The sequence below is a fragment of the Anabrus simplex genome, chromosome 7 (genome assembly GCF_040414725.1).
Source record: "Anabrus simplex isolate iqAnaSimp1 chromosome 7, ASM4041472v1, whole genome shotgun sequence".
Lineage (NCBI taxonomy): Eukaryota > Metazoa > Arthropoda > Insecta > Orthoptera > Tettigoniidae > Anabrus > Anabrus simplex.
The window spans coordinates 155,598,157-155,625,950 of NC_090271.1; the positions used below are offsets into that span (position 1 = coordinate 155,598,157).

At 38.1% G+C, this 27,794-nt stretch overlaps 1 protein-coding gene across 1 annotated transcript in view; it reads left to right on the forward strand.

The window, feature by feature from the left end:
* The window catches only part of lqfR (clathrin interactor lqfR), a 285,249-nt gene extending 257,850 nt beyond the window's left edge, over nucleotides 1-27,399 (forward strand). The window contains exon 13 of the mRNA XM_067151380.2: nucleotides 26,789-27,399. Coding sequence (XP_067007481.2) covers nucleotides 26,789-26,901 — 113 coding nt within the window. The 3' untranslated portion in view covers nucleotides 26,902-27,399. The remainder of the gene's footprint in view (nucleotides 1-26,788) is intronic.
* Nucleotides 27,400-27,794: the final 395 nt, after the last annotated feature.

The following is a 27,794-nucleotide window of genomic DNA, read 5'->3' on the forward strand; positions in this document are numbered from 1 at the left end:
CATAAATACGGACATTGTCACTTTACCATGCAGCAACAGGTTATTGTAATCCAGTCTTATGTTTTACCGTTACATTTCTCAGCCGTATTGGTAATGTACATTGATTAATCTCATGAGAGCCGGTATGTCTTGAATCCGAGACACTATTGTAGGTTTTATTTGGTAAATCACTAAACAAAATTTTAGCACCGCTAAAAAATAGTGTCAGTCATCTATTTTCCATCTGTATGAAGATTAACCCTCCGAAGCCACAAACAGCTGTTTTGTAACTACATTCAGTTGCTTTCTTTTTCGTTCTAGTTACTTGTCTAAAATCACTACTTCGATATTTGTAGCTAGAAACAGCCCTTTTTATAGCTTCATTTTTCCCTGTCTTTTTATACATCAACTGGTGTATGATTTGCTCGTGTCTTTGCATACTTGACGTATAGCACACCAGTTTCATATCACAGGGTACAGGCAGCATGATCCTTTTGTTGCACGCATCCATATTTGTTTGTCCAAAAGTCTTGAAACGAGCGTGTATCAACGTTTTTTGGGGGGTGTGATCAGGTATGAGTGTGTGTGCTGCATGAACCAAGAGAACTGTACAGAGGTATGGGGATATTGGGGGAGAGAGAGAGAGAGGGGGGGGGGGAAGGAGAGGATGGAAATAGAACTTTGTCAAGGTCAGTCATCTGCATCCTTTCTTACCTCCTGTGTAGACTAACTTTCGTTTTGAAGGATTGGATTTAAGAGAATTTTATATGCTTGAGATAATTAAAAATTCAATTTTTAAATGAAAATCATCAGCATTATTTCAATTCATTTAGCATGACAGTGAAAATAGTTTCACTTGCCATGCTTGGCACAGGTGCCATAGGTTGCAGACACCTGATTTAGAAGTTAATAGTACTGTTCTCAATACCAAATGAATAAAAAGTAAATTGGTTACTAGTTTTACAAATTAAGTACAACATGTCTAGAGAACAAACGTATAAAATGACGGATCAAAAAAAAGTATTTGCACAGAAACCTTCATAATGGATAATTCTAAGTTCCATTCATTAATCATCCATCTGACACATTAGTATTGTAGGGGAAGATTAACAAGAAGCACTTGCAACTTGCATATTTCATTTTCAATTCCATATTGACATCAACAATTATCATATTAAATTCCTAAATAATTTATTGTAAGGAGCCACCTATTTAATACTTGATTGAGGCTGTTCATATTAAATAGCCATGTTAAAACTAGAACACATTTCAGCCCCTAATATAATCATGTTCAGCTAGAATTCTAAAAATTATTGACCACTTAGTTGTGACACATTAAAAACAAATTTGACACATTAAAAACTATGTGAAGGACTTAATTTGCATGAAAATGTTCTTAGCTGGACAATCAATATCAGTCAATCACTACTGATCTGCATTTAGGGCAGTCGCCCTGGTGGCAGATTCCCTGTCTGTTGTATTCCTAGCTTTTTCTTAAATGATTGCAAAGAAATTGGAAATTTATTGAACATCTCCCTTGGTAAGTTATTCGAATCCCTAACTCCCCTTCCTATAAACGAATATTTGCCCCAGTTTGTCCTCTTGAATTCCAGCTTTATCTTCATATTGTGATCTTTCCTACTTTTAAAGACACGACTCAAACTTATTCGTCTACTGATGTCATTCCACGCCATGTCTCCACTGACAGATCGGAACATACCGCATAAGTCGAGCAGTTCGTCTCCTTTTTCCCAAGTCTTCCCAGCCCAAACTTTGCAACATTTCTGTATCGCGACTCTTTTGTCAGAAATCACCCAAAACAAATCAAGCTGCTTTTCTGTTGTTTTTTTTTTTTTTTCAATTCTTGAATGAAGTAATTCTGATGAGGGTCACATACAATAGAACCATACTCTAGTTGGGGTCTTACCAGAGACTTATAGGCCCTCTCCTTTACATCCTTACTGCAACCCCTAAATACCCTCATAACCATGTGCAGAGATCTGTACCCTTTATTTACGATCATATTTATGTGATTTCCCCAAAAGGAACTTTCGCCCCATCAATGCAGTAATTAAAACTTAGAAGCCTTTTCTTATTTGTAAAACTCACAACCTGACATTTAACCCTGTTTATCATCATACCATTGCCTACTGTCCATCTCACAACATTATCAAGGTCATTTTGCAGTTGCTCACAATCTTGTAACTTATTTTTTACTCTGTACAGAATACATCATCTGCAAACAAGCCTTATCTTTGATTCCACTTCTTTACTCATATCGTTTTTATATATAAGAAAACATAAAGGTCCAATAATACTGCCTTGAGGAATTCCCCTCTTTACTGTTGTAAAATATCTTCATTGGAGAGACAACTCTTGTTATGAAAAAGGTAGTTATGCTAATTACAAGTCAAGCAAGACTGGAAGAGATTTTTTGTAAAGTCATTCTGTGAGCCTTGTTTTAACCCATCCGCTTACCTTATAAACATCAGTTCCGGATCTTTAAATTACCATTTAAATGCTGGTGTTTATAAGGTCCATGCAAGACTGTGCTTAAATGATCATATCACTGCAACTACTGGCCAAATGTTGTCAAACTTTCATATAAATACTCAAAAATAATCATTTCAATTGAACATGCTACATTACAGTGAAAAAAAAAAAAAACTATGCACTATTAACTCGCCTAGTAATTCTTAGGTTGCGTTGGAACATTTACGTTCGTAATGTTTACATCTCCTTGATTCGTATTACTACCACTAACTTCACTAAGTACAGATAACGGATCCACATCACTAGATTCACAAGTAGAACTTTCCGATATATTATTATCTTCTTCACAATTACTATTCAGTAAAATATCCACAACTTCTCGTTCGGTAATAATCTCGCGCGTGCTCATCTTTACTAATTAAAAGAAATAAGTTTCATAATGATAGATCCGTATTGAACTGTGATTACAATAGAGTAAAATAATATATTATTATTGGTCCACCTTTTCAATAATTTTCATTTTGTATTGAAAAGGTGGACCAATAATAATATATTATTTTACTCTATTGTTCTCATCTTTACTCACTGAACACCCGTGACATCAGCTCATTTCTATCTTCAATTTATGCGGTTAATCCCCTAAACATGACTCAAATACAGTGGAAGAGACTTCCTTCCGATATAAAGAATGATTGTAATGCCATCTGTCGAGTTTTTAACATACTACCTTCACATTACCAGCGATAAAGCAGGACGCTGCGTTACCCTGTCAGTTCTATGGTTAGGTAAGCAGGGCACAAGCTCATGCATCCCGTCGATTCGACGGTTAGGTTAGCCGGTGGGTTAATGAAGGATATGTGTAGATGTCGATATGGAATTTACGAGTTTGATATAGTGGCTAACTAAAGTGACTCTTAATAGTAACATATCCACTCAGATGCGAACGAGATGCTGTCAGTTGATACAATTAATTTTATTCACGTATATTCACAAATTAACACACACATAACCTTAATCTTAGTATAAAAACACTTCATTCGAGAATATCAGCAGAGCCGCCATCTTGACAAATGAATATCGCTGCACGTGGAGATTACAACTTTGATACGCAGATGAAGACAGTTGACTGCTTACAAGCATGTCACACATGTGGCCCCAAGCACAACCTTGCTACATCATAACTCCAATAACCAATAACTTCCAAACAATAACTCGTTCAACAACTCTCTGTCAACAACTCAACAGTCACTAACTTCACCGTCAGGATCGTCTCTTTATATAGGTGCCTGGCCAAGCTTTTAGAAATTTACATTACAAAATATATCTTCGTGAAAATTCTAGAGTGGGTAATACACAGTTTACAATGTATGGAATATTCTCAATCGCTCTCGTGCCTGTACCTTCTAGAAGTTACAGTGTGTTTCAGAATTATGGATTACAATTTATATATACAGGTAAGAATACATTACAATATTAATTTACAGGTATTTACATTAACGGAACTGATATAAATGTCTATGTACATGACATAACCTCATACACAATATAATAATTCAACTACGTAAATAATACTATAGACCCTCTTCATAGTAAGCGTCTTTTTGGACGACCGGAGGTGTGGCCTGGCCTTGAGTGCGAGGAACTCTGGGAGCGTTTGTGCTGGTAGTGGGGGAAGAACTTGATCCTTTCCTCGAGCAGACACGGACACGGTCGAGTTCAGACAGCGGACGTAGCGCAGGGAGCTGATTGAAGTAGTGTGGAAAGCTTGTCATGTGTTACTCTCCCCGCTCCAGGCGCAAAATGTTCTCGGATCGGAATGGTCATAATGCAATGGCACATCGGTGTACATACACCACAGTAACTCAAATGTGTAAGAATTACTTAATATGATAAACTAGTGAAACAACTCCTAGGCCTTTCCTCTCCCATCGTCGCCATAAGACCTATCTGTGTCAGTGCGACGTAAAGCCCCTAGCAAAAAAAAAAAAAACTAGTGAAAATAACAATATAATTATTAAATTAATGTAGTAATGGTCCACCTTTCAATACTATAATATGTAATATTCTAAATTACATTAATTAGGGACTAGTTTCGGCCGGGGCTGGCCATCTTCAGCCTTAATGTAAAACACCTAATAACTAAACAAATGTACATGCACACAATTGACATAAAACAAATGAAAACAAATATATACAAAGTGACAAAATTGAAAATGGACTAGGTTCTAACATCTTGAGTATGTTCATCATTGAGAATAATTTCAAGTATTAATTTATATACACAGAACTGTTCGTTCTAATACTGTTGATCATTATTATTTCAATAGTAAATGGGAACTGGTAAATGTTGATCCTGTAATTTGTCATCAGATCTATTTGTATGGTGTTAGTTATATGTAATCCATTGGACACTGCTGTACATAACCATTAGCTGACGGGGAACTGTTAGATGTTGTTTTATCATCAATCAAAGTAATAAATGAGATGCTCTCATGGTGCATGTTAAATCTTGCTGAAATGTTGTTAGACATTGTCAGGACAGCACATAAAGATGTGGTTAACACAGATACATTGTGTCTGGTATAAAATTTTTGCAATCCATTGCGGTGCCCATGAAGTTAACCTGATAAATTAGATAAAATTAAATTAATGAATTGAATGAGAGAATGTGTTAGTTTGATGGCATAGGTTATATGAGACTTACCTCTCAATACAGCATGAGGTGTGTGGTCTATTGTTGAGTGTGCTTCAGACTAACTGTTGTGAGATTCAAATGAAAAGGAAGGAGAGGGAAGGGGAAGTTCCTGAAGGAGAGGGGGTTGGGGAAGGGGCAGGGGGGGATTAAGGTGGGGCTGAAGGGTGTGGGGAAAAAGGATGGCTGTTGGGGAAAGGTGCTGTGAATATTATGAAAACCTGAATTATGACTTGTTGGTTTGACATTGCTGAAAATGGGAGTTAGAAGGTCAAAAAAGATATGGTTTTTCTGAAATTTCATTAAGATTATGATTTGGGTTGAAATATTGATCTAAATGTATGAAGCAGCTTTCGATAATGTTAAGGAGGGATCCTTTATTGATGATTTTGAGAATTTCCATATCTTGTTTTATGTCTGTGATTTGTGCTTATAATCATGAATATGCTGTCCTACAGCTGAAAATTTATTGTATTTCAGGGCATCGACGTGTTCTGAGTACCTTATCTTAAAATTTCTCCCGGTCTGTCTGACGTAAGAAGAATTACAACTGTTGCAAGTGATCCTGTATACTCCTGATTTTGAATAACTTTTGAACTTGTTTATGGATGTGGCATTATGTAAGATTTGTGCATTCCTATTGTTTGTTTTGAAAGCTACTTTTACATCGTGCTTTTTAAAGATGTTGGTGACTTGGTAGGTTTGTTCGTTGAAGGTAAAGATAGAAAGAGAGGAGTTGTTTTTCTTATCTTTTTTTCAAGGTGGTAGAAGGGCGGTATTTATATTTATTGATTATTTTTTCTATAAAGAAACTGCTGTATCCATTGGATTTAGCTATATGACGAATAGTGTTCAACTCATTTTTGAGGTCTCTTTTAGACATTGGAACATTGAAGGCTCGGTATACCATGTTGTTGTATGCTGCTCGTTGTTGAATTTGGGGGTGTGAAGAATCTTGATGGATTATGGTGACTGTTTGGGTGGGTTTTCTGAAAATCTTATATCTTAAGTAACTTGGGTGTCTGGTAATAGTTAGGTCTAGAAAATTTATTTTCTGTTCAATTTCGGAATCAAGTGTAAATTTTATATGTGGGTCAATGTTATTTAGATTAATGAGAGTGGTAGCTGCGTTTGTAATGCTCTCATCCATAATTACTATGGTGTCATCTACGAATCTTGCCCAGAAAAGGATGTTGTTAAAGTTATTATCATCAATTTTGGTGTGTTCTAAAAAAATCCAGGTAGATCTCAGCTAAGATACCCGAGGCCGGTGATCCCATAGCCAATCGTTCTTGTTGATAAATAACATTATCGAAAGTGAAATAGTTGTTGCTAATAACTAACTTAAGCATAGACATGAAATCCTGTATTTCTAGTATACTTAAGCTGCTGTATTTGCTTAAATTGTTTTGAATGATGGGGTATATTTTGGAGGTTTGTATGCTAGGATCCTCCTCTGCGAACCATGTGACCTTGCCGCGGTGGGGAGGCTTGCGTGTCCCAATGATGCAGATAGCCGAGCCGCAGGTGCAACCATATCGGATGGGTATCTGTTAAGAGACCAGACTAACGAATGGTTCATCGAAAGGGGGGTAGCAGCCTTTCGGTAGTTGCAAGGGCGGCAGTCTAGATGATTGACTGATAGGCCTTGTAATAATACTCAACATGGCTTAGCTGTGTTGATACTGATACACGGCTGAAAGCAGCGGGAAACTACAGCCGTAACTACCTCCCGAGGACATTCAGCTCTCTGTATGAATGGTGTACTGATGATGGCTTCCTCCCGGGTAAAATATTCCGGAGGTAAACTAGTCCCCCATTCGGATCTCCGTGTGGGGACTCGTCAGGAAGATGGATACTGACATTCTGCGAGTCGGAGCGTGGAATGTTAGAAGTTTGAATCATTGTGGTAGGTTAGAGAATCTGAAAAGGGAGCTGGATAGACTAAAGTTAGATGTAGTTGGTATAAGTGAAGTACGTTGGCAGGAAGAACAAGATATTTGGTCAGGTGACTACCGAATTATCAACACAAAATCAAACAGGGGAAATGCAGGAGTTGGTTTAATAATGAATAAGAAAATAGGGCAGCGGGTAAGCTACTACGGCCAGCATAGTGAAAGAATTTTGTCGTCAAGATAGACACCAAACCAATGCCCACCACAATAGTGCAGGTCTATATGCCTACTAGTTCAGCGGATGATGAAGAAATCGAAAGAATATATGAGGAGATAGAAGATTTAATACAATATGTAATAGGTGACGAGAATCTAATTGTGATGGGAGACTGGAATGCAGTGGTAGGCCAAGGAAGAGAAGGTAGTACAGTAGGAGAATTTGGATTGAGACAAAAGGAACGAAAGAGGAAGTCAGCTGGTTGAATTCTGCACTGGTCATAATTTAGTCCTTGCCAATACTTGGTTCAGACACCACAAACGACGGCTGTATACGTGGACGAGACCTGGAGACACTGGAAGGTATCAAATAGACTTCATTATGATTAGGCAGAGGTTCAGAAACCAGGTGTTGGATTGCAGAACTTTCCCAGGAGCAGACGTGGACTCTGACCACAACTTGTTGGTCATGAAATGCCATCTGAAGTTGAAGAAATTGAAGAAAGGAAAGAATGCAAGAAGATGGGATCTAGACAAGTTGAAAGAAAAGAGTGTGAGGGATTGTTTCAAGGAACATGTTGCACAAGGGTTAAATGAAAAGGCTGAAGGAAACACAATAGAGGAAGAGTGGAGAGTCATGAAAAATAAGTCACTAGGGCTGCTGAAGAAATGTTAGGAAGGAAGAAAAGAAAGTGTAAGGTAGCTAAGGAAGAATGGCTGAAGGAGAAGTGCAAGGATGTTGAAGGTTGTATGGTTGTAGGAAAGGTAGATGCTGCATACAGGAAAATCAAGGAAACCTTTCGAGAAAGGAAATCTAGGTGTATGAATATTAAGAGCTCAGATGGAAAGCCACTTCTAGGGAAAGAAGACAAAGCAGAAAGATGGCAGGAGCATATCCAACAGTTGTATCAAGGTAAAGATGTAGATAATTTGGTTCTGGAACATGAAGAGGCTGTTGATGCTGATGAAATGGGAGACCCAATTTTGAGGTCAGAGTTTGACAGAGCTGTGAGTGACCTAAATAGGAACAAGGTACCTGGAATTGATGATATTCCCTCTGATTTACTGACTGCCTTAGGAGAAACCAGCATGGCAAGGTTATTCCATTTAATGTGTAAGGTGTATGAGACAGGAGAAGTCCCATCCGATTTTTGGCAGAATGTTGTTATACCTATTCCCAAGAAAGCCGGTGCTGACAGGTGTGAAAACTACCGCACCATTAGTTTAGTATCTCATGCCTGCAAATTTTTTTTACACGTATTATTTACAGAAGAATGGAAAAACAAGTTGAAGCTGAGTTGGGAGAAGATCAATTTGGCTTCAGATCAAATGTAGGAACACGTGAAGCAATCCTGACTTTACGTCTGATCTTAGAGGATCGAATCAAGAAGGACAAGCCCACGTACATTGCATTCGTAGATCTAGAAAAGGCATTCAATAATGTTGATTGGACCAAGCTATTTATGATTTTGAAGATGATAGGGATCAGATACCGAGAGCGAAGAATTATCTACGATCTGTATAAAAATCAGTCTGCAGTGATAAGAATCGAGGGCTTTGAAAAAGAAGCAGCAATCCAGAATGGAGTGAGGCAAGGCTGCAGTTTGTCCCCTCTCCTTTTCAATGTTTACATAGAATAGGCAGTAAAGGAAATCAAAGAGAAATTTGGAAAGGGAATCACAGTCCAAGGAGAGGAAATCAAAACCTTGAGATTTGCTGATGATATTTTATCTGAGACTGCAGAAGAGCTCGAGAAGTTGCTGAATGGTATGGATGAAGTCTTGGGTAAGGAGTACAAGATGAAAATAAAAAAGTCCAAAACAAAAGTAATGCAGTGCAGTCAAACGAAGGCAGTTGATATAGGAAACATTAGATTAGGAAATGAAGTCTTAAAGGAAGTAGATGAATATTGTTACTTGGGTGGTAAAATAACTACCGATGGCAGAAGTAAGGAGGACATAAAATGCAGACTAGCACAAGCAAGGAAGAGCTTTCTTAAGAAAAGAAATTTGCTCACTTCAAACATTGATATCGGATTCAGATGTTTTTGAAGACTTTCGTGTGGAGTTTAGCATTGAATGGAAGTGAAACATGGACGATAACTAGCTCAGAAAGAAAGAGAATAGAAGCTTTTGAAATGTGGTGTTACAGAAGATTGTTGAAGGTGAGATGGATAGATCGAATCACGAATGAAGAGATATTTAATTGAATTGGTGAGAGGAGATCGATTTGGCTAAATCTGACGAGAAGAAGAGATAGAATGATAGGACACATTTTAAGACACCCAGGACTTGTTCAGTTGGTTTTTGGCGTAGGTGGTAAGAACGGTAGGGGTAGTCCAAGGTATGAATATGAGAAGCAGATTAGAGCATATGTAGGATGCAATAGTTACGTAGAAATGAAAAAGGTTAGCACAGGATAGGGTGGCATGGAGAGCTGCATCAAACCAGTCCATGGATTGATGACTCAAACACACATGCTAGGATACATGTTTACAATATCGAATGAGTGGAGAGAATGATTGGATTGAATGTTAATTTTTTTCATTTTATCGATCAGTTCTTTAGTGTTTTTGATGGATTTGTTCGATGAGAAATGATAGTTTCTTCTTAAAAATCTTTGAATGAATTGTGATGCCTTGTATAAGGGACTTGGTCTATAGTTAATGATCGGGCGAATGGGGACGCCGGTTTTGTGTATTTTGGGGAGGGCTTTGGCGGTTGGTAAACCTGGGTTCATATTAATTAATTTAGTTTTTTCTTGATCTGTTAAAAGATATGAAGTATTCTTGAGGGTCTGCTTAAGTTGATGTTGGATTCTTGCGGTAGGGTCTTTCATTATTGTAGAGAATGACCTACTTTAAAAAATTGATTTGTTTTGCTTACATATTCATTCTTGACCTTTATGACGGTAGTGTTGCCTTTATCTGCTATCGTAATTATGAGATTATTATCATTGAGTTTCTTTTTTAGAGCACGTATTTGCTTTTGTGTGATAATAGAATCTTTGTAGCTATTGTTGCTATGAGTAAGGAGTGAATTATGGGAGTTACTGTTATCTGGGTTGAGAACGGATTTTAATTTTCTTCTTACTTCAAATCTTACTTAGTCTTGTTTATCTGCTGGTAATTTACTAATGGCTAATTCTGCTTCTACTGTTGTAGTGATGGCTGTGTTCAGAGTGTTAAAATTAGGCCAATTGTGTTTAGGGCCCTTGGCTAATGTGGAATTTTCGTCTTCAGTCAGTGGTACTTTGGACAAATTTATGATGGGAGGGTGAAATTGATTGGGGATGTTAGGCCTGGTGTTTTTGTTGGTTTCTTCAGCATGGTTGTTGTTGAGTTTAGAGTTCATTAACTTATGCAGCTTTTTCTCTAGGGTATGTTGTTACTTTGATAATTCAATAGATAATCTATTGTCAACTTGGGCTTGAAATAGGTTCCAGTGAGCATTCGAAACTAAAGTTGTGGTTTCGAGGTGAGTCTCGTATAATCTATGGTTAAGGAAGGACTTTTTCTTATATAAAAATTTGATCTCGTCTCTCAGCCAAATCTTATTTGTTCTAGTTTGGGTTTTAGTAATTTGAAAAGAAGATCGATGATTCTTAGATTTGCTTTTAAGAATGTTGGGTGTCAAATTGTGAGCGATACACTGTTTGAGAAATTCGATATCTTTGCCTAATTTGGCTATCTTGACTTTAAGACCTAAATATAAATAGGCTTTCTGTTTTGCCTGGTTGGCTACGTAATCATAGGTTATAAACTTCATGGTTCTGATGCGTATTGAATTGTAAGTACAATATAATTATTAAATTAATTAAATTAATATTACATATTATAGTATTGAAAGGTGGATCATTACTACATTAATTCAATAATTATATTGTATTTATAATTCAATATGGATCAGAACCATGAAGTTTATAACCTATGATTAGTGAAAATAAGGTAATACTGTACATTTTACAAATCAAGTCTTACATTTCGTTTGTGTGCGTTAAACCTTGTCAGTTGACTACACAGGCCTTTGAGCACGGAAATACTTCGTGTGTTCCGCAGTAAATGTTGGTGACATCAAGAAATCAGAGGGTAATACCTAAAAGAATTCATATCGGATGATGCTATCGATACATTGTCAAATATATCTCAGTGTATAGCACTCTGTAGACTTTAATTTATTCTTGTGCCATTTATTATTACACATTGTTACAAATATGTCACCAGTTATATAATAATGAAAGGTTTGAACAATTTAGTAGAAGAAGAAGGAGATTGCAACTGGTAATACTGCGAATAAAGGAAGTTCGTTTGACACTGTACTGTATGCCCAGGAAAGGTGTATCGGTATGCGCTATCATCTCATCAATCGCCTAACGAAATTGAGGAAGTTGTTTCCACTGACGGCCCAAAGATATAATCTACAGTACTTAAGCTGATTTCCATTGAAATACGTATAAAAGAGATTAATGCGAATTTGTCAGGAAAATGCAGAGAAAGAGTCTTAAACTTCAGCTACTTGCATAATAATATTAGCAATGTCTACCTTTCTTGTCCACCAGAAGAAATATAATAATACATATTACTCTTGAATAACCTGGTATTGTCATGATTGTGAGACAGGTTTCTTACAACAACAACAAATAAAACAGCAACAAAATGCTCTGGAACAATGGACAATACAAATCTGTCGCATAAAATCAAAGCAAAAATATTATCTGACTGCTTAGGTGTTCTATGATCAAGTTTGTTTGTTTGTTCGTTTGTTTAATACTCAGAGTTCAGGGATCTTACTTATAAATTATTCAGAACAATGTTTGTTTAATATTCGGAGTTCAGGGATCTTGCTTATAAATTATTCAGAACAATCTTCACTCTCGTGTGAATCAGTGTCATCTGAACTTTCACCGAAATTGATGATGGATTGGTCTAATTCTAATTCCTCACCCATGATATGGTCACGCTCCCAGTATTCCTGCTCAATGCCTCTTACGTGGTCACAACATTTTGTCCATTTGTCTTGCGAATACTGTGCAAACAATATCTGGCAAAGAGCTTCCTTTTTGTCGAGCGTGTCTGCTGTCAAGTCACGAGCGATCTATAAAACAGAGCAACATTTTTCATACATAATAATCACTTTTATTTATATTGGGAATAGGAGCATCTCATTTATGAACAATGAAGGCATTAGAGATGCTATGGCACACTTTTTTGAGCTTAAAAGTGAATGATGCATCATTGCTATTAGTTGAAATATATTCTTATTACGTACCTCTCCTTTGATGTCTGCCCAAACCAACTCAGTGGGATTGAGATCTGGATGATATGGAGGAAGGTGGAGAACTTCATGTCCATAGCTTTTCAAAAGATTATCTATTTTGTATACCTTCTCCATGCTAGTTCTCCTCACGAGTCCCAACAATTCAGCCTTTGTCATACCTGGATCAAACTCAATTCCTTTTTTCTGCAGCTATTCTTGTACATCCTTCTTCAGATAGGTAGAATTAGGCTTTCTGTCTTCCTGAACAGAATGATAGGCTGCATTATCCAGTACTACTACGCTCCGTGGGGTTAAATTTGGAGCAAGTCGCTCATTTATCCACTTAAAAAAATTATTATAATTCATGTCGTCATGATAGTCCCCGGTCTTTAAGTGAGACTTATAAATCAAAAGGGCATTGGGAACAAAACCATTCTCTCCTCCACCTTGCACTATAATTAATCTGTTACCCTTTCCTATGGAAATAAATAAATAAATAAATAAATAAATAAATAACTAAATAAATAAATAATCCTATGGTACAAAGTACCCCCAGTTCTTCAGATCCTTGCCAGCACCGAGAAACAACATGCGAAGCATGAAGATAGGTTTCGTCTATAAATATAATATTTCTGCCTTCATTTCGGAAAATCCATAAGTGTCGCAGGTATTTCACTCGCCATTCCACAATTTCTGGTCTCTCAACTAAAATCTTACCCTTTGATTGGCATTTCCTCCTAAGAAATCCCAAGTCACGCAGATGTGAGCGACTGCACTGCACTATATCATCCTCTTCCAAAGTTTCAGAAAGGTTTTTTTAAAGTGGGCACTTGTTTTCTCACAGCGTAAAATTCATGAATCTTTCTCCTAATAGCTGCTTTTACAAAATCATCAACTGTAACTCTCTTCTTTCTTTCACCTTGATTTCCTGTCGGAGTGCTAAACTTAAGCCCACCCCTACCTGACTCGACAATCCCTCTTTCATTATCTTCTTCACCAGTGTTGTTCCCACTCCTGTCGCTTCTGAAACTGTCTGCACAACATTCAATTTCAAGTCGTGTTCTCGCTTCATAACTTTTGTAAGTTCACTCACATTATAAACAATTTCATGTGCCTGACCACGCAGTGATCTCCCAGATTTAAAAGAGGACTTAGAAGCCATGCTCGTCACTTCAGTAATTTCAACTTAGCCTGCGCCTAACATGCACCGCTTGAGAGACATTTTCACTTCAGCGCTAGCCTGGTGACTGGACTTTCTGCAGGAGTGGGGGGACGATAGCTCCCACCACTGCATGCGCAACCATTTCTTGCGCAGGACGCTTTCAACCAAAACAGACTTTAATACTTTCATGTCATAACCTCACACACAATACGATCATTCGACTATGTAAATAATAATAATAATAATAATAATAATAATAATAATAATAATAATAAATGGATGTAAACACTTACAGCCATACATACAAGTATTATTATTATTATTATTATTATTATTATTATTATTATTATTATTATTATTATTATTATTATCATGCTAATACTAAATGGATGTAGCAATTCATAACTATACATACAAGTAGTAGTAATAATAATAATAATAATAATAATAATAATAATAATAATAATCACTTACATAAATTCACTTACACAAACTGGCAAGCTGAAAACCCTCACCAAAGCTCTTTGTGAAAATCAGATATCCATAATGGCCCTACAGGAAACAAGGTACCCAGATGAAGAGATTTTTGAATCTGAAGGCTACCTTTTTTCCAAGAGCAAAGCGCAAAGAGGAATCCTCAATGGAGCTTTGATGCTTGGAGCCGCGTTTGCTGTTAGAACCAAGATCCTTAAATCGGTTGCAAATTTCGAACCTGTGAAAGACAGATTGTCTATACTCACAATTAAATTCGCGAACAAAACCTACGCCCTAGTTAACGCACATGCTCCTACAAACGATAAGAACAAGTCTGATCCAGACGAAGTTGATAATTTCTGGGACCTACTGGATGAAAAATTAAACAAAATCCCCAAACACCGTGTCAAGCTTCTTTTGGGTGACTTGAATGCCCAACTAGGTCGTGAACAGAAGTACAAGAAAGTTATAGGAAATTACCCCGCTCACAAAAGAACCAATCCCAACAGCAAAAGACTGGTGTCCATTTGGAAAAATCACAACCTGCAGGTTATGTCGACCCACTTTCGCCATCTACCCAGAAAGCAAATGACTTGGCGTTCTCCCGTCCAAGCTCTCGGAGAGTTCCAAATTGATCATGTTGCAATCTCCAGGAGAAACAGCCCTGAGATTATGAATGTCAAGGTAAAGAAAGGCATCAATGTGGCCTCACATCATTATATGTCTCTTATCAAATTCAAACCAATTCCCGCAAACACAAGGAAGACAACCAAACAGATCACACGCTTCGACAATGATAAACTTCGGCAAAGGGTGGAGGAGTTCCAGGAGAAGGCTAGACCAAATGACTGTGACTTTAACAACGCCAAAAGTCTCCTTGTTGAGGCCGCCAAAGACGTTGCAGAAATCAAGAGAAGCAAAAAGCATGACTGGTGGAATGGTACCTGCGAATCAGTCCTCCAAGAAAGACTCAATGCGTGGAAACAGTACTACTCTACGAAATCAGAAAATGATTGGGTAACCTACAAAACCCAACATGCCCAAGCAGCTAGGGTGTTCAGAACTGAGAAATGTAAATACGAAAAATCTCTCATTGAAAAGATAGAACAAAACTTTGGGAAGAATGAAAGCAGAGAGTACTACAGAGCCTTCAAATGCAAACTCACTGGCTATAAACCACCATCTCTATGCTTTGAGCGAAAGGACGGCACACTGGCGATGTCAAATGAAGAAAATTGCAGCATTCTGGCAGATTACTTCAAGAATTTACTTAATTGCTCTAAACTGCAAAGCGCCATTGAGACCAAGGAACCCTTACTCAGGTACCCAGATTCCAGACCACCCGACAGAGATGAAATCAAGCGCCACATTGCCCGTCTCAAAAATAACAAAGCGCCGGGGGAAGACTCAGTAGTAGCAGAACTATGGAAATATGCCCCAGAGGAATCACTTGATATCTTGCAAAAGCAAATAGAAGAAATTTGGAACGAGGAGACCCTACCCGAAGATTGGAAAATAGCTTTGATCCATCCATTACACAAAAAAGGCAGCATGAAGAACATCAACAACTATCCGTGACTTACAAAATTCTATCACTTGCCATCCTGGAGCGTTTGGAAGCACAAGTCGAACATCAAATTGGTGAATACCAAGGAGGGTTCAGAAAAGGTCGCTCAACAGCTGAACAGATCCAAAATCTCAAAACGATCATCAGATATTGTACACTAAGGTCCAAGCAGTATGTGTCTGTCTTTGTGGACTTTAAGAAAGCGTACGACTCCATTGACCGGGAAGTCCTGCTAAACATCTTAAATGAATTTGGAGTTGATTTGAAACTGCTGGCTTTAATTAGAGCCACCCTGACTGATACAAAATCCAAGGTTGAAGTTCCACGGATGTCTCTCGCATTCCTTTGACATCAAAACAGGAGTCCAACAAGGTGATGGGCTATCCCCGATACTCTTCAACTGTGTTCTTGAAAAGATCATCAGAACCTGGCGGGTGAGATTACAGGAAACCAACTACAGTCCATTGAGAATAGGAACCAAATCCAAGGGGATCGCAACAGACTGCTTAGCATTTGCCGATGATATTGCTGTTCTCTCAAACGACATAGAAACCGCTAGAGCTCAAGTTGAAATTTTAAAGGAAATTGCCGAACAAACTGGTTTGCAGATATCGTTTGAGAAAACAGAAGTAATGACTAACATCAAGGAGGCTCCACCAAAACTCCATACAAAATACGGGGACATCACTGAGTAGACAAATTCAAATACCTGGGTAAGATCATCATGAAAAATGGACTGGACAAAGAAGCACTTCAGGAGCGAGTTCGCAAACTGGAAATAACCTACCAAACATCCCGCACAATCTACAACAAAAAACGCCTTTCCCAAAACACCAAGATACGTCACTATGAAACAGTTCTGAAGCCAGTAGTTCTATATGCAGCTGAAACCCTGTCTCTAAATGCCAACAAAGGACTCCTTGAAGAACTGGAGAAAAGAGAAAGCAAAATTGTGAGAGGAATCTTGGGATCAAAGTACAGAAATGGAATCCATCAAAAGAGATTCAACAAGGAAGTCTACAGCAAAATAGAGAAAATTACCGACACAATCAGAAAAAGACGGGCATGATTTTACGGTCATCTGAAAAGAATGGACGGAAGAAAGTTAACTAAAGAAATCTTTCACTTTTTTGATTCAAACCCCAAAACCACAATTCCCTGGTTTAGAAATACCAAAGAAGACCTGCAAATGCTACATATCTCAGCTGAAGACGCCCTTAACAGATATCTCTTCCGCAAGAAAATATTGATGAACGGGCTAAACCGAGACGAGCAACCGAAGAGAAGACACATTGCCCCTTGGACAGAGGAGCGTAAGCAGGCCCACTCACAAAGAATGAGGGAAATTTGGGCTCTAAGGAAGGCCAAGTTCAGTGTCAAATGCAACAAGACTTAACGTGGTCCTTGATGGCCCCAGCGAATTATATATATAATCATAATAATTCGAGCTCGATATCTGCATTAGTTACCCATGGGTGAGAGAACATTGTTTTCAAGTTATACCTGTTATCGCACTTGCATCAGTAGATGTTATTAGGTCTAAAAAGGGAAAGCAGAAGATGAGAATGGATGTGGAATACTATGACAGAACTGGGTAAGTAAGTGAAGCAAAAGCTCGCTCTCTTTCTTCCATCACCTGATGTTGACTTCATCAAGTGGTGCGGTCGTCTGATTGAGCACAAACTTGTACTTGCCTATACGGCTGTTGCTCTTGAGGGGAAGGGGTGATAAAGGGGAAGCAGAGGCAGTGGGAGGCGAGGAAGTTGCTTACTTGTTGCGTGTTGTTGGGAATTTGTTTGCTTGTGATTGGGAATTTGTTTATTAATTCGTCAAATAAGATATTGTTTTTTTCTGTTATTTCATTTAAGTTGTGGTGGAGTTATTCCTTTGGTCAAGTTGTATGTGCAAATTTTTTAGGATATTCAGGAACGTTCCCTGTTGACCATATGGACAATTGCCTAATCTTGATTTATAATGGAAAATGTATGATTATTTCCGCTCTTATGCTCGTTCATCTCAAAGAATCTCTTATGTCTACCAGCATTTATGTGTTCTTTGTAAAGTATGGAGAAAGTGAATAGCCTCAATCAAGTATGAATAAGTGGACCCTTATAATAAATTCTTGGTTAGGGAGTGATTAGACATCCAGTAACATGGGGCCAAAATCTTAGGAGTACCCAGTCTGTGCAGTCTTCATTCATGAGGTAAGAGCTATCATCAGATTGCACAGGATGTCTCTTTACCTTTCTCTGCAGTACACTGAGCAGTCACCAGACACAAGAGACACAAGGAGATCAGATCTAGACAATAAACCATGAACAGGTAGACCAAGGGTTCTGACAGGAGAGAGACATCAGATAATCCACTCCACCATCAAGGAACCATTCCAGAGTGCCACATCCTTAACCACGGACATTGTTATCGCATCAGGCAAATACGTTAGTGCCCAAAGCATCCGAACTGTACTGCACAATATATCACACTCCACCAAGCACGTTGGCTGTGTGGTTAGGGGCGCGCAGCTGTGAGTTTGCATCCAGGATATAGTGGGTTCGAACCACACTGCCGGCAGCCCTGAAGATGGTTTTCCTTGGTTTACCATTTTCACAAGCAGGCAAATGCTGGGGCTGTACCTTAATTAATGCCACAGCCATTCAAAGGAAAAAGCCTAATGTAAGCCAGACTAACAAGAGTCGTTTGGAGTTTGCTAAAGCCTACAAAGATAAGGTAATGGAATTTTTTAACCAAGTTGTGTTTTCTGATGAGAGCAAGTACTGTATTTGTTTGTGATGGACAAACGTTTATGCGGTGAGGACCCAGCCAGGAACTGAGAGAAGAAAACCTCGCTATTACAGCAAAGCATAGTGGTGGGCACGTCATGATCTGGGGCTGCATGGCAGCACCTGGGATGGGAAATTTGGGACTTAACTATGAATACCAGGAAGTAAATCAAGGTGTTGCAGTATAAGATGCCACCCATTGCTGAGAAATTGGATATTATGGCAATTACTACTTCTAACAAGACAAAAACCCAAAATACACAGCTTGGATAACAAAGATATGGTTGCTTCATAACATCCTAAACAGGCTTGCAACATCACCCAATCTCTATATGATTGAGAATTCATGGCATTTACTGGGGAAAAGAAGTTGGGGAAACGTGGCTTATCAAGCAAGACAGGCCTTGAGAAAAGCCGTAAGGTAGAAAATGGTAAAAAATGTCTCTTGAATTCACAAAGAAGTTGATGTACTCCATGCCTTGAAGACTACAAGCTATTATTCCTGCAGGGTGAATGTATGTGAAGTATTAAAGAAACGTGTTGACTTTGTGAATACTTTTTAACTCGGTGAGTGTGCAAATACTCATGAGCAGTTGCATTACAGGTACCTGGCTAGTAGCACATAGCACCCCCGTTACCTTGACAACGGCAGAGATGCAGCATGGCATGGACTCTACTAGACACCGGCTATGATTGCTGAACAGCCTCCCTAATCCAGAAGCATTAGTCAGGGCAGCGTCCATGATACGCAGATCCCTCTCAATAGCTTCCCAGATATGCTCAGTAGGTTGAGATTGGAGCTCCTTGGGGGCCAGGCAAGCACGTTCACATCCATTGAGTGCTCATGGAACCAGTGAGTCAAATTGGGGAGCGATGGACTGGGGCATTTTCTTGCTGTAGGTACGGATAACCTGCAGGATGCTGGAGGCGAACAGAGGGGTGAACATGATCTGCCAGCAAGTTCCTGTAATGTTTGCCAGTGAGGGATGTTGTCAGATGTACCAAGGGTCCGTTTCATCCCATATGAACATAATCAAGAAACATATTTATTAAATTACTGAGAATCGCGAAAGAAATGGTTAAATGTCAAAAATAGTTCGTGAACTTTCAGTCATTAACCTAATAAAACTAGTATTTTAACTCGTGAATCAATTATTTTAAGTCAGCGCTGGCTTATTTCTAATCTAAGTTTGCATATCACAACATTCTGGGTTGAGTATTCCTGAAATGAATTCACATTCTGTTTCATCTTCCTATCAAAACTTAAGTCTGGTCATTTATGTACACAAATATATCATAATTTTCTGACCACAGTCAAAGTTCAGTATTTCAATAAATAATTCTATCACTTGAGGTGTTAACTATTCACCATCATCAAAAATGCTACCTTTACATTATTCATATTATCGTGGAAATGATCTGAATTTCAATAAAAGTGTCCTGAATTATATTATCAGTGATCTGAATTATATTAAAAATTATCTGAGTTCGTTGGTGCTGAAGTGAAGAAAATGAGAAATCGAATGACGTACTAAGTTCCTTGGTCCGATTGCCATTTAAAATACGGCTCCTAGGTTAATATTCGCTCTTATAGTATTTCATATTAAAAAAACATCGATATCCTACGTAAATCTCATTATTTCCCTATTCTAGCTAGATAATTTCTTATGTAACGTATTCCAGCTCAATATGCACACAGCCAATAAGCATTTATCATATATATATATATGCAAGTGCCTTCATTACGATATCTCAATATTATATTATCATACTGGTTACATACTAGTTTCATCTTCCATGCAATCAACATTCATTCAGAATATGACATGATCATGCATAAATCTACCCATCACCAGTTGTTACTACTGTCAAACCACTCTCAAACTTCATCTAAATGTATATAATTTTACTATCCATACCTTGCTATTGTTTTTCCCTGGGGCATATTTCCTTTCCGTAGTTGCTTTACTTGTGCCCTTATATCGCACATTATTTATATCATATACGTCTCATTTCTTATTAAGCTGCGCAATATTTCACTTAAAACATCACATACACTTCCATTATTTCATCTATAACCTTCATTTCAACCTATATTTAACTTATTCAACATCTACAATTAACGCGTTTAACCTCCAATATTCATTAAATATAACGAGACGTGACATTCTTTTAGTGCAGAATTCATTTCTTACAACACGACTTATCGTACAATTCAACACGTAACCCCAAATACGGTATCTACTCTACCAATATAATCATTCAGCAAAGAGTATGGTAACTTAAATTAAACAATTCAAAACATGCGTCCCTCTATGACGTAATCTGGGTTCGGATGGTACTATATCATTCATGGATCTTTTTAGCTAACCGGGATTCTTTGCAAATATGTGTTACACTATGTCACTTTTAAAATCGTATTCTCACTCCTCTGGTTAAGATAATATAGTAAATACGTAACCATTATATCATGAGATATCGTCTTAAGTTCACACTGACTTAATATATGTTAATACCATCTTAAATATTTCACACTGCACTTCCTTATATTAATTGCACACTTAATTATTTCACGCTTAGGCTATTCAGTTCTATTGCATATACTGGTAATACTTTACATAAGAAATTATGCTACTTATTATTATTACTTAGCTCGCCATTCAATATCTCAGGCCTTAGTTGCTCTTCTTCAACTGCTCCACGGTCTGGTCACAGGCCTTGGATCGAGAATTGGACGGGTCCTTCATCTCTGGTAGCTCGGGTTGAGTGACCTCCTCCTCTCGGGTCGGGTGGTTTTAACTGCCAGGACAACATCTCTCTCCAGGTTGGTCTGTGCTGATTTAGCAAGCCATCATTTCCTCAGGAATACTGTAGATAATATACATCAATTCTGAAACATATGTATTCATCATGGTTCTGTGAAGTCTTAGTATTTATCGTTGATAACTGTATATATATTTGCTAGCCTTCCTCTGCAGAAATATTTTCTTATTCCTTGAGGCCAGTAGAAGGTTATTTGCTTTGTCTAATCGTATATTCAAAGTTAGCTTATTTCCCTTTGTGAAGTATAATTTTTCAATGATCGCCTCTTTATTTACGATATCGTTGCTATTGTTTTCTCCTGTTGTAGTTCAATCTCCAGCTCTCGCGTCTCGGTCAACCTTTTGCTTCAAGACGATTAGCGTATAAGTATCCGGACGAACTTTTCCGAATTTCCGGGGTTTATATCCTCCTTACTGTATTTCAGGGTTTAGCACTTCGTTTCCTTCAATATTACCGTCATCTCAACTTAATATTCTCGTTAGAAACTATCAATCTTGCCTAATTCTTGAGAGCTATGTTCAGCACGTCTTGTCGTTACGAAGTCAATTTTTTAAGTAAGTTTTTATAATAATCCGTTTGATCCTTCTTATTTTTTCTAAAACAATCCAATCGATTCTACTCTGTTGTACATTGCCTTCATAGTGGTAGGTTTAAATCAGTCATGGCCTTCTAACATACATAAATATCGATACTCTGCTACACATTCCTTTGCCTTGGCTGGTCTCTACCTTCCGTAGGCGCCATTTTGGAATACGTCCAGTAAATACATCGGGTACAATATATTAAAATGTTTGATTAGTATTGACAGGGTGGATACTTTATCTCCTGTTTGTTAAGTGCAGTAAATGTATCACTGTAAGTAGTCAATACGGAGCAGTATAGATATCGATATGGTCAAATTTATAGATTTTTTTTTTTTTTTTTTTTTTTTCAATGCTTCGAGCATCCACTGGCAGTGTTCCTTTGCCTGTGTCAGTCATTGTGCCTTGTCATGGCTGTTGAGCAGGAGTACCCCTTTGGGATGCTTGCTTCCATACCCCATGGAAGAGATGGTTCTGGATGGTATGGTTACTCATACATTGGCATTGTCCAGGATTGATCTAATAATTAATCTGGTACACTGTTGCCCATCTTTCCGTTCTTACTATCTTAGCTAGCCAACAGCAACCTCTGTCATTACAACATACACCAAGATAGTTGACCCCGATGGCCATGTTTTTACCCAAATCTATGTACTCACAATGCACTCTTGATACATTGGCCCTTGGAAAGCCCATTGCCCACATGACTTCAGAGATGGAGTGGACCGTATATCTGGTGCCGACAATTTGGCTGCAATCAAACGTGCTGAGGTCTCGTGTCTTACCCAGCCTGTAGTCAACCATTACTTGCACAGCCTGTATGAGGTCTGACGTCCTCGCTGTTATACGCTACGCCCTCCTATTACATTTGCCTGTCTGAGCACAGTGCCATTTCCCCAACACAGCAGCTGTCTCTATCTCTGTTGCTAATGAATTCACTTTTCTGACATTAAGAAAGTGAAGTTGCCTATGTTTTCTTTCATTATATGACAAAATGTAGTTATTATAGGGACTTCCTTGAAGTTAAGTTATCATTTGTTATAAAAAGTACTTTCAGAACTGTTTCCTCAAATACTTTATGAATAATAAAAGAATACTGATGTGTGCAGATACTTTTATACTCACTGTATATGAACAAATTGTACAGTTGAACATCCAGGCCATTAAGCTAGGATAAGGCCAAAAAGAAGCCTTCACTAGGCCATTCCAATCACCTTCAAATCATCAATTTAGGCACTCTTAGTTGATGTGGGTGAATATTTGTTCTTGGGCTCCACAATGTCACTCTGGAGAGATCTCCGCATATCCCACAGCCTACTCAGGCATGATTCAGTCAGAACCATGTGACTGTAGGCAGTTGAATTCCTGGAAGGAGGTTGAATGGGGTCATTCGTTTGAATATGTTAGATCTGGGATCAGCTCTTAATCTCCTTCCAGATTTCTTTGATATGTAAAATTAAGTGAAATGTGAACTTGCCCATTAGAGAAGTAAGAACAGGCTTGTTTGGAAGAACCATTGGCAAGCGTGTGAATATGGGATACCTTATTTGAAAAGAGAACTCAGGGATGCAAATCTTGAACTGTTTGACTTATTTATCAGGGATAGGAAATGAGAGCACATCTTAAGAAGTCAGAGAACTTCCCGATGTCTTGCACATCTCCTTTTGTCTCACAAGAAGACTAAGTACACTTCACACAGTACACTGACAGTGAAAACACACTGTGATGTCTCAGTCAACTGGCTAAGTCAGGAGGCGGTTTGTTCTTCCATTCTCAGAGAATAACGTAGCTGAATGTGCAGGCAAGAAGAAAGTTGGTAGGAGGTCTGATTTACCACCCCCTCCCCCTCCAATCACTCCCGACAACCCACGTGACAGATAGGGGAATCTGTAATTTAATTTGAGCCTCAGCCTTCAGGTTACGGTGGATGGGAAAGATCTTTGTCCTTATGCTTATAATTTATTGAATGTTAATAATTTTAGCGTATCTTTATGGCTACCAAGAGAGATTTGTGGGCCTGGGAGTATTTCACAGAACTTGAAAATATAATATTGGTCCCCAGTATATTCAATTCAAACACAACAAACCATCACATATGATTCACCATTTTAAGAACCTTCAGATATTTCGAGGCAGTCAAGCATCGACTAGTAGCTTTTGTACATTTTTTTCAGGCTGTGTTTGTAGCTTAAACTATGTTTTATTCACTTCTTTTTTGTGAATAAGTTATAATTTTAGTCACATTTTTAAATTAAAAAAGCAAGAGAAAGCATAAATGAAAGGAATAACAACACTTAACAATACTTGTGCGACTGAGATCTGGACAATGACAGGTAGGGAGGAGAGTAGAATTCAAGCCAGTGAACTGAAATACCTAAGAAGTATGATGGGAAAGACAGATTGAGAAATAAAGATCTGAGAAAGGAGGTCAGAATGGAAAACATAACTGAGAGAATAGATAGGAGTAAACAAAGATGGTTTGGACATGTAAAGAAGATGGAGGAGAAAAGAATACCAAAGATGATAGAGATGAAGTTTGAGGGAAAGAGAGCGAGAGGGAGACCTAGAACAAAGTGGATCAATTCAATAAAAAGGAATGCAAGAAGAAGAAACCTGGACTGGGACAAAATGATGGAAGAGGAATGGTGGAAGGAGAGAGGAAGGTGGAGAAGTACCAAATGCCCCGACCCAGCAGGAACTCTATAAGGGGAAAGGTGGAGTAGGAGGAGGATGATGAACAAATTTATTTCATTGCGAATAATAATTAATCTGTTTTCAAGGAGTTCCTGAACTAGATTTTGTTCTGTTTCATTAATTTTTACACATATGCAATTACATTAATATTAACAAAGATAAGGCAATATTCGGTACTCTGAAGACAATTTTTTTTAAAAATTGTGTACGTGTACAATAGATTAATTAAAAATGTGATCCTTTAAAGGAATTTGAGTTCTGTGCTTTGAGAGAAGAATGATGACAGCACAAAGAGTAAATCACTATTCACTTTGGCTTCTGCCTTTAGACTCTCAAATTACAATAATTCTCATCCTTATTACACTGAGCAGCACGAAAAAAGCAACACTTCAGTTTCTTTCGAAACTGAAATTAATGACACTAATCCACTATCTTATGATATAATATTGTGGTACGGTCCCATCTAAGTATCTAACAATGAAAAGAAAAGACGATTATAAACAAATTGAACAAATTAAGCCAGAGATGCACATTTCAAGGAAATGCTGAGTGAGCTCATAAAAGTAATGCACTTCTGTTTTGATGCTACACACTTCACAAACCTCGGAGCCCTAACTTCACCGCCTACAAAGGCATAATAAATAAATAAATAAATAAATGATCTTGGGGACCTCTGTTCGCATCTTCAAAAGCGTGTATTGCCATCTCTTGCACCAATGATGGCATTCAAACTTTCAGGCATGCTCCTGATTAATGAGGTGATGTCCTGTTGAGGAATCATCTCCCATTCTTCCAGGAGGGGGTTCCATAAGTCCTGTAGGATCTCTGGATAGTGCTGACGGGCTCTTCTTCCCAGCTGGTCCCAAACATGCTCAATATGATTCGAATCAGGTCTTTGAGCGGGCCAGACCATAGCATAAATCCCTGTTTCATCAAAGGACTTTGCATCTCGCAACATGTGGGTGTGCATTGGTGTAAAATCATCACCAATAAATAAAGCAAAAGGCACAACATGCTCCAGGAGGATTTCCTCCACATACCAATGTGCGGCAAGGCCCCCATTCTCCACGAAGACCAAATCCGTCCTTGCAGCTGTATTGATTCTCCCCACAATATCACAGAATCACCCTGAAAAGGTGTCCTAAATGAGAATGTGCAAGGGGCATACCTTTCCCCTGGCCTTCTCCAGACTCTCTCTCTTCCGTCAGATGATCGGAGGCCAAATCGTGACTTATTGGTGAACAACACTTGTTGTACTGTCTAGCCAAAATGTTCCCTTGCAAAATGTAGTCAAGCTGTGCGATGCTCTCTGGTGAGTTCCGGACCTGTAGCAGGTCTTTTGGACTTAAGATTGGTTTCTTCCAGTCTTCTTCAAACGGTTCTCTCACTAAAAATTGACCCCTTGAACTTGGTGGAGTCGATTTCGAGTTTCAGCGGCGGTGGTGTGACTGTTGCAGAGAACTTGAAGTTGTAAGAAGCCCTCATCTCCCTCCGATGTTGCTCTTCTCGGCCTGATTCTGGTCTCCTTGCAAAGCCTCCAGTTTCCCTGTACCTTCATATGGTTCTGGAAAGGTGTAGTCTTCAACACTTCTGCAACGTAATGCATGCTGCGACCACCTTCTACCAAAGCAACAGCTTTCGCAGCTTGTTCAGGGCTTAACGACATGTTTATTCCAGAAAGCTGATTAAGGCATCACAGAAATATCCTACAAACACGTGTGATTGAAAGGGGAACAATTAAAGGTATAACAATAAGCGCTACAAGAGCGGGAAAACATTATTGGCTCACATCCAGCAAAGTGTTTTCCAGGTTGCGCAGGGAAAAAACAGTTGAGGCTTATGCTATAAACAATCAAAACTTATTAGTTTGCTCGGAAGGCAGCGCCAATAACATACTCAGTCTTACAAAATTGGTTGAAATACTTCACTTGGATTAAATAGATAATTACACTATACTTACACATCATTTGTTGGGTGTTGCTTTTTTTTGTGCAGCTCATTTTACTTCTAAACACTAGTTTACAGTCTTGTGACAACTTCAGTACAAGATGCAAGGGAAAGAGATGGTGGTGGTGTTAAAATGATTGTACATTAACGTTTGTTTGTTGAATGTGTGTCATAATAATCTTATTTTGAATCCATTCAGTGATATATATATGTTCATGTCTTTGTTTCAGTGTTCTCCCCTGTCCATAGTGGAATGGTTAGCCCAAGTATACCTGCAATGCCAGGTGTGATGGGAACACAGCATCCAGTTGTTAATCAACCATATTTCCCAGCCTTTAAATGAGGCTAGCCATCTTTATTTCTCAGAAATGATGACCAATTACTCAAGGGAATTCAATTTTGTTCTCAGTTTCCAAGCATGGTTTGGGATCTATCTAAGGCTGATTAGTTCTATGAACAAATATGCTAACAAGGATAATGAAATTAACATTTCTCTTTTTATACTGCACTAAGTCTCTTCCCTTCAGATTATGCATCATATTTTGAACCTCTTCTGTATATTTTTCGTTTGAAAGATGATGTTTTAAAACTGAGGGGAAAGAACTTACTCTAGTATTTCTTGCTCTAAGCTGCAACATGTATTTACTTATAATTTCCTGTGTCCCAACAATGGAGGAAATAAATGGAGGTAGTATGTGTGAGAACCATGAGATGTGGCAGCTGTTTTTTTGAAATTGAAGTGACTATCATGTTCGTTTCTTTGGTGGGCAGTTAACTTTTCATGGAGATTGGACATGTATTACTGATGCCTTTCTATAGTAAAATAACAAGAACATAATTACTCTTTTGATTCTAGTTCACTGCATTATTTTCTTCCTGAATTATTTTTACAAGTGATCTTAAAAACTGAAAAATTATGTGAGTGCTTAGCTATCTCTGTTCAGTAGGGAGTACGCTTTATTGAATTTCTTTCCTATATTATAACATATTTCCTTACCTTGCAATAAGGAAATGAGATGAGTCGTTCATCTGCTGAATGAATCAAAAATATTTCTCACATAACTCAGTTTTATAATTCCTTTTCTTTCTTTCCTTTCATAATAGCAATGATATTAGTGGGAGAATGTAGGTACCCTCCTCATATAAATGTTGCATAACCTTTATTATTAATGAGATGGCTTCGGTAAAATATTTCCTATTCTTATTAGGAGCAATTGAATATAAAGTGCTAAAATT